The 11,641-nt window shown below is 40.2% G+C and overlaps 1 protein-coding gene across 1 annotated transcript; it reads right to left on the bottom strand.

Moving 5' to 3' along the window:
• Positions 1 to 2,160: 2,160 nt before the first annotated feature.
• calca (calcitonin/calcitonin-related polypeptide, alpha) lies at positions 2,161 to 6,822 on the bottom strand. Its single transcript, XM_020531200.2, has 4 exons — positions 6,710 to 6,822; positions 5,324 to 5,413; positions 3,737 to 3,871; positions 2,161 to 2,967 (listed from the first exon to the last, which is right to left on the bottom strand). Exons 2-4 carry the CDS (start codon positions 5,407 to 5,409, stop codon positions 2,769 to 2,771), a joined length of 420 nt encoding a protein of 139 aa, XP_020386789.1. The 5' UTR covers positions 5,410 to 5,413; positions 6,710 to 6,822; the 3' UTR covers positions 2,161 to 2,768.
• Positions 6,823 to 11,641: the final 4,819 nt, after the last annotated feature.

The following is an 11,641-nucleotide window of genomic DNA, read 5'->3' as shown; positions in this document are numbered from 1 at the left end:
AAAATGAAGAAGGGTCTGGGCCCGAAACGTCAGCTTTCCTGCTCCTCTGATGCTGCTGGGCCTGCTGTGTTCATCCAGCTCTACACCTTGTTATCTCAGATTCTCCAGCATCTGCAGTTGCTACTATTTCTATAACAATACACAGTTCATTTTACAATCTCCCTACTGGTTGCACACTGTTATTTTCAGGTTGGACTTGTGACTATAACCTATGTATGGAAAGTTAGAGGAAGAATCCACGTGTGTTAAAATACTTTATGGTCATCGTGTGTTTAAATGGGCATTTAAAGTACCCCTAAATAATCAACGTGGGGTGAAATTTTTTACTGAAAAGGAGCGTGTAGTTTGTATTCTATGATTTTTACATACACAAAAATGTACGGTTCAGCGAATTAAAAATGCAATTTCATTGACTCGATTTAACATCCAGTTAACAATCACTATCCCAACGATAGGTCATGAATATTTGACGTAAAGTAATGGCTTAAAGGTAAATACTGCCACCTGACAAGGAACATGTTGTTTTGTAAATGCAGCAGAGAAAGATTTGGATTAAATTGGGGGTTTCCTGCGTAATTGGTTGAAAACTAGTTCAACTGATGTGTTAGGTGTCTGAATAAACAGTAATAAACGTTAGCGCAGCCCTTATAACTTACACTACAGTGGACTTATGATTGGAATCAATAAATATACTGAATAAACTTTTTAAGTTAATTTAGTTAGGGCTGTATAAAATAATCCTCTAAGGCGCTTCTTTACGCCATGTCTGTAATTGAGTTGATACATTTAGTTAAAACATCGAATCGGCGAAGTACTTAACAACTGCAAGTTTGACCTAAAGGCATGGACTGTTTCATGTGAGCGGGAATGGTTGCTATTAACATGCAACAGGATGATTAACATCAAAGTAATCCTCTATTTACACAAGAAAAATACTAATAGCATGTTGACTAACAGGTGAGAAGCAGTTCATTACCAGATCCCTGGATTTTCTACATCTGAGCGTTTCTTCTTCGCCTTCCGAAGGCATTGGCCCCCACGTCGGTCGGGACGAAGTCGCTGTTGCCCATTCCTCCGGTCCGGCTGAGGAAGTCAGCCAGGCGGTGAGTCGCACAAGTGGCTGTCTTGCAGGCTCTCTTCTCCAAAGGAATACTGCTTCACAGACGGAAACAAAAACACCTCTCAGGTTAAATCGACAGCCCATGGGACAAAACATTAAGCTTTTCCCTTCAATCATTTGTTGCTGAAAGACCTGGTGTCTAGGTACGATAGAAAGCACAGGAACAGGCCACTCATCGGCCTGTTCCTCCAATCCTTCTGCACCTATCCCTTTTGGTATATCCTAATGTATCTTTCCACCATGTGCATTTTGATTTTCCTTAAAAGCAATTCTGCTGTCACCACTTAACTGGCCTAGATCAGTTATGCATGAATGTATATGTCCAAAAGTCACACAGCTGCTGGCATTGATGCCGGGAATGTTACTCAGTGCTGACGTGATTAGAATGCTTAATGTAGTCTCAGCAGCAAAAAGATGCGATTTCCATTTTTACCTAAGTTGCTTTCTACATCGAACGTACGTCAGACATTGGCTTCTGGCCACAGACCTGGGACTTTAAAAGAGACCGCAAATGCCACAGAATTGCTATCAGAGTCAAAGGGACACAAGAATGTAGAAACAAATAAGATAATGACAGTACCCTGGGAAAGAAACAGAAATATCTACCGAGGGAAAATAATGACAATATTGAGTTACAAAATGTAATCTTTCGTAATTGAAATGGATACGCTGCAGTCAGTCAAAAATGCTTGAAATTGCAAGCTGCAATTTCCATTTCAGTGGTCAAGTATGTCTGGAATCTAATCCATTTGCCAAATTACGGGAAGAACGTGCTAGAGCTTGTGCCGTTCTGAGAGCTTTCAGATTTTAATTCCCCCAGCCTGATGTAAGCAACTCCGCAAGAGCTTCATTTGTGGCCACGGAGCAGGATCCTTTTACTGGGAAGGGTCAACGTTAGATGACACAACCTTACAAAGAAAAAAGTACGGAAAAAAAGGAAGGTATCAAAAAATTAGAAAACCCTGTTTGATAAATGATTTCAAATGTGGAATCATTTAACGTTTTAAAAAACGCTTAGTGAATCAAGTTGAAGAAGAGAATACTTTGAAGTTTGCCTTTATTAGAGCAATCAGTACATCATCTAAACGTTGCAATGAGTGTTGGATCAATTGACTTTTTTTAATTTTCACTGAATATCGTTACTTATAAATATCCAATTGCAATTAAACATTATACATGACGGAAGGAAACTGGCCTTTGACTTTTAAAAATGTCTAATTCACCAAAAACAGAAGTAGCTTTTGGATATTTATAAAGTTTCTCATTTCAAAAATGGTAATGTGAAAGAGTGAAACTTCTGCACTAATTATTAAAAGTCATTGCATCTTGAATCCTTGAGTCTAGCACATAATAGGAAAAAATGTTCCAGGTAGAAAAATAAGTTTATTGAAAAAAGACCCACGTTATGCACGAAGAAGCATTCATTTAATGACACGCTGTTTGGCGCAGAAGGCAGTAAAACTCTATAATGAGAAAATCAGTTTTAAAGCTAAAACTATATTAAAGCTATAATAACGGTTAATACACTATTCTAATTTATGTCCATGTCTAGAATTCTTCGTCAAAAATTGAGATGGAAAAGAAACATAGCACTTAATCAGGCTGTTTATCATTCAAGCATTTAAGATTCATGCATCACAACAAACGATTAGTTGCTTCCAAGTGGCTCTCCGTAGTTTGAATAGCGTTCGTTTTCCAGCTCGGTGAGAATGTTCCTTTTCTTGCCAGGAGTTGTCGCTCCTACGTCAGTGCGCTGGATGGTTTGTAATTTGTGCAACTCCTGGGACAACTTTCCCACCACACAAGTGCTCAGACCCGTGCACCGTTTGACAATGGATCTATCCAAGCTGCAGAAAAAGAACATGCAAAAAAAACTCATAATAACGCATGCGGGGTCATGCATGTAATGTATGTTCCATGTAACTACAAGCAATTGTTACATGCAAAATTATCTACACTGAGAAATGATTATTCACTGTTGAATGCTATATACTCGTTATTGCATCAAGGTGTCTTGCAAAAAGGATGGCCATGCACTTTTCTTCGGTTCGAAAAATAGAATAACAGTTTTGTTCCAAAGTCTATTCATGCATTTTGAACCAAGTGCTGAAATAAAACCGGCTTTATATATTTTTTAAATGAACATGCATAACGTTTGCACCCTATCAAGCATGGTTGCATACTTGTTCCTGTAATTTGCAGGCATAACAACTTTTCCATCATTCTTTTCCCATGCAAGGTCAAGACAGAACTGAACTTTTCTTTAATAGAGTATGTCGCTTATTGAAAACATACCTTTTGATCCCAATCTTCCTTTTAAAATAATCTATTGATTTTCCTCAAAATTTCAAAACCATTTTGACGTTTTATATCAGATAATTCTGGGTGATTCACGGGAAAACAAGTTAATTGAATATTATTTACCAAGACTGTTATATTAGAAAACAATATCTCTGCACTTTTCCAATCAACATCTGCTGATAGAAGTGACTCCACTCTTAAAGCAAATCTGAAAACATGTTCTTTGTATTATTTAACAAGTATTAAGTCTCATACAATATCACTGAACCATATCCAAGACCCTTCACTGCAATCCAAATATATGCGTTCCCTTACCTATTGGCATCGGCTACTTCTTGTTCCAGCTCTTCTGCCATCATTTGAATGAATTCCTTAACGAGCGCATTCAGTAGTCGTCGAACTTCGTAATCATTGAGCGCCACCCTGCCTGAAGCTGACTCCAGCACAGATCTAAATCAAAACCTCACAAAATGAGTACGGACTGTTTTTCTATACAAATCAATAAATGATCATTAGCCATTCCATTGTCGCTAAAGTATAAAAGCCAGGACTTTTGTGCAGTTCTAATTGATGATGTAGGACTCAGAGAGCAAACATCATTACCACCCTGAGCGTTAAATCACTTCAAGAGATCAGACTTGTTTCAGTTGCACCAGTCATGGCACCAGCAGTGTTTGATTTATTACTACTAAATTCAGCCTTGGCTCAGTGGGACATTGTCCCGCTGACTCAGCGTTCAAGCTTCATTCCAGAGAATGGAAAGCATACTGGCTGTCACTCTAGTGCAGGAGTCACTACAAGAAGTGTTGTCTTTGCAGTCAGACATAGCCCCTTCTGTCCTAAAACAGCAAGTGCTGGAGAAACACAACAGAACTGACGAGGGGACACTGGGACAGGAAACATTTACTGTTTCTCTGTACAGATATTGCCAGACTTGCTGAGTTTCTCCAGAAATTCCGGTTTTCGCTTTAGAACTCCAATATCCGCAGTTCTTGGTTTTTGTCCTCTTGGGTGAATTTTTAAAAATCGCTTATCACTCAATCAACATCTCTAAAATCAAGCTTATCTAATTATTTAGCTTCTGGCTGCCTGTGAATTCCTGCTGCTTCCGAATTTGGCTGCTGTTTTCCCTACGTTATGACAGTGATTAGTCCTCAAAAGTACTTCACTGGAAGTAAAACTTTGTAAGACACCTCGTCATGGTGAGAAATTTAATCTAGATACTTTTTTTGCTGCCTCTAAACTTAAATCCATGAAAAGTTAAGCATGCACTATATGCGAAAGTAGTCTTGATATATCTGCATATTTTAAGTTCCCTCTTAAAACCAATGCCTTAACTTCCGTTTCCATTTCGACTGTTTTCTTAACTTGTTTCCAGAATTCCGCCTCATATATGGTTTTCATCAACAAGAACAGAAATTGCTGGAGAAACACAATGGGTCTAGCAGCATCTGTGATGAGAAAACAGAGTTAACGTTTCGAGTCCAGTGAGACTTCCTCAGAACTGCAAAGCCCAGATTCTGTTTTCTCTCCACAGATGCCGCCAGACCTGCTGAGTCTCTCCAGTAACTTCTGTGTTTTTGTTTCAGATCTTCAGCATTCACAGTTCTTTGCTTTATTTTAGTTTTCTTCCTTGCCGCTTTTCAAAGAGGATAAACCGTCAATAAAACAGTGCAAATGTTACATACACATTACTGCGAGCATAAACCCGAACAAGCGAACAACTTTAATTTGATTTTACTAGTTTCGGATTGTGTTGACTGCATCCGACTCAATACTCCGTGGGCAACTAAGTTATTAAGGGGTAATATTGATTATGTGATCAGTAAATACAGCTACGTCCATTGGCATCCGATTAACACTACGAGAGAAAATGCAGAATATTGTACATATTGTGCCTACCTGAGGGGAACTGCATGGGAACGGTTTATCTGACATACAAAAACAGCACAAACCACAAAGAAAGCGGAGATCTTCAGCAGAACCATGTTTCTGAAGGCAAGACAAAAAAGCACGATTACCCAAACCATAGAGCATTGTACTGCAGCTCTCAAAATATCACTCCAGGGCGCCACCCCAAGGCACTTCAGCAAATGACATGTGCTGCGTTTCCTCCCCTTTTCTAGGGCTGAAACACGAAATTGTCGGAGTGATAGCCAACATAAAACGTGAGTAAGAAAAAAAAAGGTGAAAAAATGTACTGAACAGAAAAGATAACGGTAATAAACTTAAAAGGTGCTGGTATCCAAATTGGATAAAATCAGAATCTGGGCAGAAATATGCAAGAATTATTGCTCAATCGATAAAATTTGACAGCACTCGAGCTACCCAGTTAAGTAATGGATTGTGTAATGAATTATCAATGCTGCCGATGGCATTACACCTCGGCTTCAAGCACCTAAAAGTTCAACTGAATGATGACACGGCTGTCATCGTGGCTTATTGGACTAATGATTTACTCAAAGTCGAGCGCTGCCACAATTTAGCCATGACTGATCTAACAATGACTAGTTTGCGACTTCATTCAGAATATGCTCGATATTCCACTCAGAAGAAAAACCAGCTGTAAGAAAATAGCTATCGGTGGGGAAATGAGTACAAAAGATTCTTGCCAAAATTGTTTTACAAATCTATACGTAATTAAATCTTGCAATGCCTTATCTTTCAATGCAGCGTTTTGCTAAATCTGACTTAGGCAATATACATACTTACAAACAAAAACAGAAGTTGCTGAAAAAGCTCAGCAGGTCTGGCAACATCTGTGAAGAAAAATCAGTTAATGATTCGGAGCCTTCATGAAGGCCGAGCTTTTCCAGCAACTTCTGTTTGTTTCTGATTTACAGCATCCGCAGTTCTTTCGGTTGTTACCTATACATAGAGTTTTCTAGACTGGTCTTATATCAAATAGACTCATTCAAGTTATTTCCAAAGGACTACCGATAACAAAGCAAATCTTATGCTATATAAAAAGGAGGTAAATATCAGACCTTCCAGTCAGGTGCAATGGTAATTCTTGGCGGCATCATAACGTTTGCAGAGAAATATATTGGTGAATAAAAGCTAATGTAACTGGCATCTTGACGTTTCTCTCGTTATAAGCAAAGATAAATGTAAAAACATTGATTTCCAGACTACCCGGTATTAATTAAAGCACACCAAAGTTTCGGTGGAATATGCAGAGTCAATTAACATGCAGCAAAGTAAAGGAGTGTAGGCAAAATAGCGAACGTCGTTGACATAGCTTTTTGGAAAACTATATAAACGACTAACACAGTTGCATCCTCTTACCTTTATGATTCACAAAGCAAGTTTCTTCTTTAACTTGGCTTTTTTAACTCTGGTACTGTTGGTTGCCGAACGTCCATCCTTTTATATCCAACGTTGCCGGCTCTTTGTTGTTCAGTGAGTGGGTGTACGTTCGTCAACAAGCTGCCAATCATAAATCTAAACTGCAGCAAAGTGCCAATCCGCGGGGGCCAGCCGCCTCGCCCCGCTCATGACGCTGTCATTCCCCGGCGCTCCATTCACAAAGTTACCTATCACGTGACCGGTCGGTCCAGGTCTACTTGCATTGAGGTCATTTAGCGTAAAGCAAATCAGACGATTAATGGACAGTCTAGAAAATCATCTCGATCAATTAGTGTTTTATGGTTACTAAAACTGTAACATTACGTGACTCCTAAATGCCAAGAGTCTGCTTGGTCGGCAAAGAAAGCAAAGGCTGGTCACTTTGTACAGAGCGACATCTGCTGCTGAATTCATCCAGTACAGCGGCGTAAATCTGCCGCATCGAACTCCATGGGCAATTACAGTACATTCAGTAGTACTTGCCTCGCTGTACTTCCAAATACAAAATTTCATAAGGATTTGATTAAGACATGTTAAAAATGGGTAAATACTTTTCCCTTTTTTGTGTAAATTGTATGCTGTAAATTACAACAAACGCTGCAGCCAGCCTAGCAACAATTTATTTTTATGGTTGCATTTTGTTCAACCAAATGCCCGTGTAAAAATAAAGTGAAGAACGAGTTTAATTCTGATGTCACAGTGCTTTGATATCAATTCCAAAATTCCATTTTGCATCAATTCAGAAGCGCAACGATTTTAGAAGTCTGTCCCGGGTGCAGTAAAGTTTGTATGTGGGTTTTGCCCCGTAAAACTAGCGGTGAATGTGTCATCAGGCTGTGATTTCTAACGTGCACCTAACGAAAAACAATGGGCAGATCGAAACAGAGCAACACTTCAGCACTAAAAATGTTTTTGATATTCTTTGGGAGAATTTGAAAGTGGTTTCGCATTTGAAAGTATTGGATGATGTTCATCTTTATTGAAGCCGGGACTATCGTGTAACTTAATAATTCACTTCAGCGAAAATCTCGAGAAGTCGTGTGCCTTGTATTTTCTATTCTCAGTTTTGTCAGAACACCCGTTCAATGGATCGAAGCAGTGCTGCTTGAATTGTGCACTCTATCATTCCTGTTGAACCGAAGTTGCCGAAAACTATTTGCCAGAGTTGCAGAATCAAAAATAAAAGGATTAGGTAAGGCGATGAATCATTTGGTAAAGGGCTAGACTGGTACAAATTGATTACTCCGGAAACACTCACAATTAAATCAAGAAAAAGACTTATTTTGCCAGTTTTTTTCATGAATAACAACCGTGTCATAATGCGTTTGACTAGCAAGTGCGCCTTACGTCATGTTCGTGATCCATTAGGAGTATCTGAGCTTCCTTGCAGCTGAGCTAAGTCAGACAGAAATAACTGCGCTCGTAAATTACAGTCAAAGGAAGGCTAGACTCCAAGCTCTGATGCTTGTAGCTTCGAACTGAGGAGAGGCTGCGTTTGGAGTGAAGTGGGCTCACTCGATGAGCTCTCTGTGGTGCTGAAAGGTCGAGTTCCATTTCCAGTCTTTCTGAAAACAATAATGATAGCAGGAATCAAATTGCTTCCTGGAGCTGGGCCGCGAGTTTATGATGAACAAAGACAGTGTTTATTCAGCTATCCATTAAGTTAATGCGCGGGATTATTTCTGTTTGTTGTTCTTTTTGACCGGTGGAAGCGGTAATTAAGATCTGTGCAGCTGCAGGATGTGGATGACATTATTTGGGTAAAATGTGAGCCGGACTTTGAGAAGGAAATGGGGTTGATTAGATAAAAGCGGCGGGTAAACTACTTTTAATAGAAATTAATCAATTGGGAAGGCAGGCGTCCATTCATTGGGCGCTGTTAGTCTAAGTGCAGTTAAAGACCGAGTGGTAATATAACTCGGATCATTAAGACAGTCAAGAGCAGTGTTGATTTTGGAAGCAATATTTGCCTCTTTCACGTGATCATGAATATGTGGCACACTCCTCAGAAACCGGGCCCACTTCCCCGGTAGGTACTCTTTTGGGGGAATAAAGGCTGTATGCAGGTTTCGTGTTCAGCTGGGCAGGATATCAAGCCCACCAGCGTTTGAAGTGTATTACGGTGGTACGAGCCATTCTAAAGTTGACCAGCTCAGTGCAATCCTTCGCTGCCCCTTTTCCTAAAATCCCGGCTAGAAATGGTAGGGAGTACAGTTGAACATTAATGTCAATGAGGAAACGGAATTTGTTCCATTGCTTTCCAGGATTGCATTGATTTCATTGTCAGCCCTCGAGAAGACCAGACATTGACTTTGAGCAATTTATTAAAAAGCACGGAACTTAAATTTTGGCTAACGAGGAGGCAAAAAGATCGGAAAGATTGGATATTGAAATATTTAAAATAGAACGATGTGTAAAGAGCTGTTGCTGATAAAGTAATTTTGGAACCTTTATTAGAGTCATACAGCATGGAAACAGACCCTTCAGTCCAACTAGCCCACGCTGATCATGTTCCCAAACTAAACTAGTCCCACCTGCCTGTGTTTGGCTCATATCCCTCCAAACCTTTCTTATTCATGCACTTACCCAAATGCCTTCTAAATGTTGCAACTGTACCTGCATCCATCACTTCTTCTGGCAGCTCATTCCACAAACGAAATATCATAGTCTTTCTAAAACTTTCTCCCCTCTCTTTAAACATATGCCCCCTAGTTTTGAACTCCCCCACCCTAGGGAAAAGATCTTTGCTGTTCACCTTATCTATGCTCCTCATGATGTTATGAACCTTTATATGGTTAGTCCTCAACCTCCTACGCTCCAGTGGGAAATAGTCTCAGTCTGAAGAATACCGAGAATACTCATTAATATTTTAATAGACTTATTACTCTTATCTCCTGAAGTCGAATCTACCAAAGAGTGATTGTTTTTTTTAGACGAGTTTGAACAATATTTCTCAGCGGAGCGGTGCTTGTTATAACAATGCTGTAGAGGTTGTTGACGATAAGGGCACTTGTATAGACTCACTTCGCTGTCACCGGAACATTTCTACATGGTTCAGTGTTTGATACTTTCTCTCAGGGACTAAACGTGTTGTGTGATATTTGCTGCACAATAAAATGTTTGTTGCAAAGTACCTGTGTGCGCAATTCCGCAATAAGTTCGTGTCATATCTATTCGATGGTCACTTTTTGTCAAGTTATTTGAGACATTTATTATTTACTACGTACTTACTGAACCAATTTATGCCGACAACCCATTTCTGCGGTTGAAGTGTGTAAACAAGATTAGGTGGCGCTCCTTGGAATACAATGAGCCCAATGTCTATACTCACTCTGGATGGTGTCTGAGCGGGAACCTTGTAATGATAGCACTCTGTTCGTTTGATTGGGGTTAGATTTGAGCACCTTTTCGAAGACAAATCCGGTGTAAGAAAGTAACCCGGCCATTTCAATGTTTATTATTCAGCCTTTAGTTAGGAATCTAATTATAAATCCTGGAGATTTTGGGAAAATCAAATACTGGTCAGACAGTGAACTAGTTGGATGTACTGAGCTGTTCCCGCTATCCACAAGGGGCAGTTTGTGTTCCTAAGGGTCAGATTCCAAACTCCACCCACCTCCCCCCAACCCCGCCCTCCCCCCCGCACCCCACCCCCCACCCCGCCACAAAAGAAGCAAAGAGCTTCAGCATTGACCTCGCGTTCATAAGTCATCTCATATTCTGGTCCTGGTTCAAATTATTTATTTCCCCGACTTAAATATTCCACTAGACAAGTACCTCGTGAGGAAAGAGAAGCATATAGGAAGGAGAATGTGACCACAAATAAAACAATCTCAGTCACTTCGTAAACTATTGAAGGGGGTTCAGTACCCTGCAGGTACCCTGTAGGTCTGCAGGGTTTATCAATAACGTTCCTGCGTCCAGATTTAAACGTTAATGACAATTGCGGTTGTTTAGATTATTCGCGCTGCAGTACACTGCTCCTTCAATTCCTGATCTTCAAAGCTACGGCAAGCATTTTTTTTAAAAAAAATCAACAGAAGGCGCTCAGTTTCCTTCTACAACACCTAGACCTCCCTTCATATTTTTCTGAGCGTCTATACTCACATCCCCATCCACCTTGGAAACCTTGCAGTATCCTCTCCTGTTTCAATCCCATTCCCAGAACAACACATAAAATCAGAGATTTACTGGCCCTCTCTCCACCCAGTGACAAATATTCCCTTATGACGTTTGAGTCCACCCTTCAAAACCCAAAGCTTGTCTTTAGACCAGCCTTGTCAAATCGGGCACATTCTTCGCCTCGCACAATCGAAAGAAAGCTCTCCAGAGAGGGACAGCAGAGAAATTGTTCGCCATGATCAGAATTTGCCAATGGGTGTTATCCTGGTCTGCAACTCCAAGTTAAATTAAGCCCTTCATTTTGGGATATTTCGCCATATTTGCTGGAATCCTTTAACTGGAGTTAAATTATTTTCCCCAATATCAAGGAAAACTTCAGGTTACCGAGTTTCACGACAGTAACCTCCCTCTGGGACGGGATTAGCGTAGTGGGAGGAACATTGAAATCTCACGAATGTAACACGCTCAGTTAGTATAGGAGACAGAGCTAGAGTGTAGTGGGCAGATTTTATAAACCACATTTGGACTCGTCCACTCCCGGACATATTGTTTTACCGGAATCCGATTTGAGAATTCCAAAAAGTGCATTTAACTAAACCCTTCAGCATTTTGAGTAAAATCTTGCTTGCTCACGAGGCTTATCGGGTCCTCAAATGAACGCAGAAGGTTGGTGGCACAATTGGAAACGGCAGAGTCTCCGTGGCCAAGCTAGTACCACTGCAGCATTCTCTCCAGGCTCCCTTTGGAAAC

The sequence above is a fragment of the Rhincodon typus genome, chromosome 17 (assembly GCF_021869965.1).
Source record: "Rhincodon typus isolate 14 chromosome 17, sRhiTyp1.1, whole genome shotgun sequence".
Lineage (NCBI taxonomy): Eukaryota > Metazoa > Chordata > Chondrichthyes > Orectolobiformes > Rhincodontidae > Rhincodon > Rhincodon typus.
This window is presented reverse-complemented; position numbering and strand designations above follow the sequence as displayed.

Excerpts from the sequence above, each read along its gene's own strand:
- calca (XM_020531200.2), bottom strand. The coding sequence starts at position 5,409 with ATGGTTCTGCTGAAGATCTCCGCTTTCTTTGTGGTTTGTGCTGTTTTT. Across the intron at positions 3,872-5,323 it reads TCCCATGCAGTTCCCCTCAG|ATCTGTGCTGGAGTCAGCTT; the intron begins GTAGGCACAATA and ends GTTTTGATTTAG. Across the intron at positions 2,968-3,736 it reads GAAGTAGCCGATGCCAATAG|CTTGGATAGATCCATTGTCA; the intron begins GTAAGGGAACGC and ends CTTTTTCTGCAG.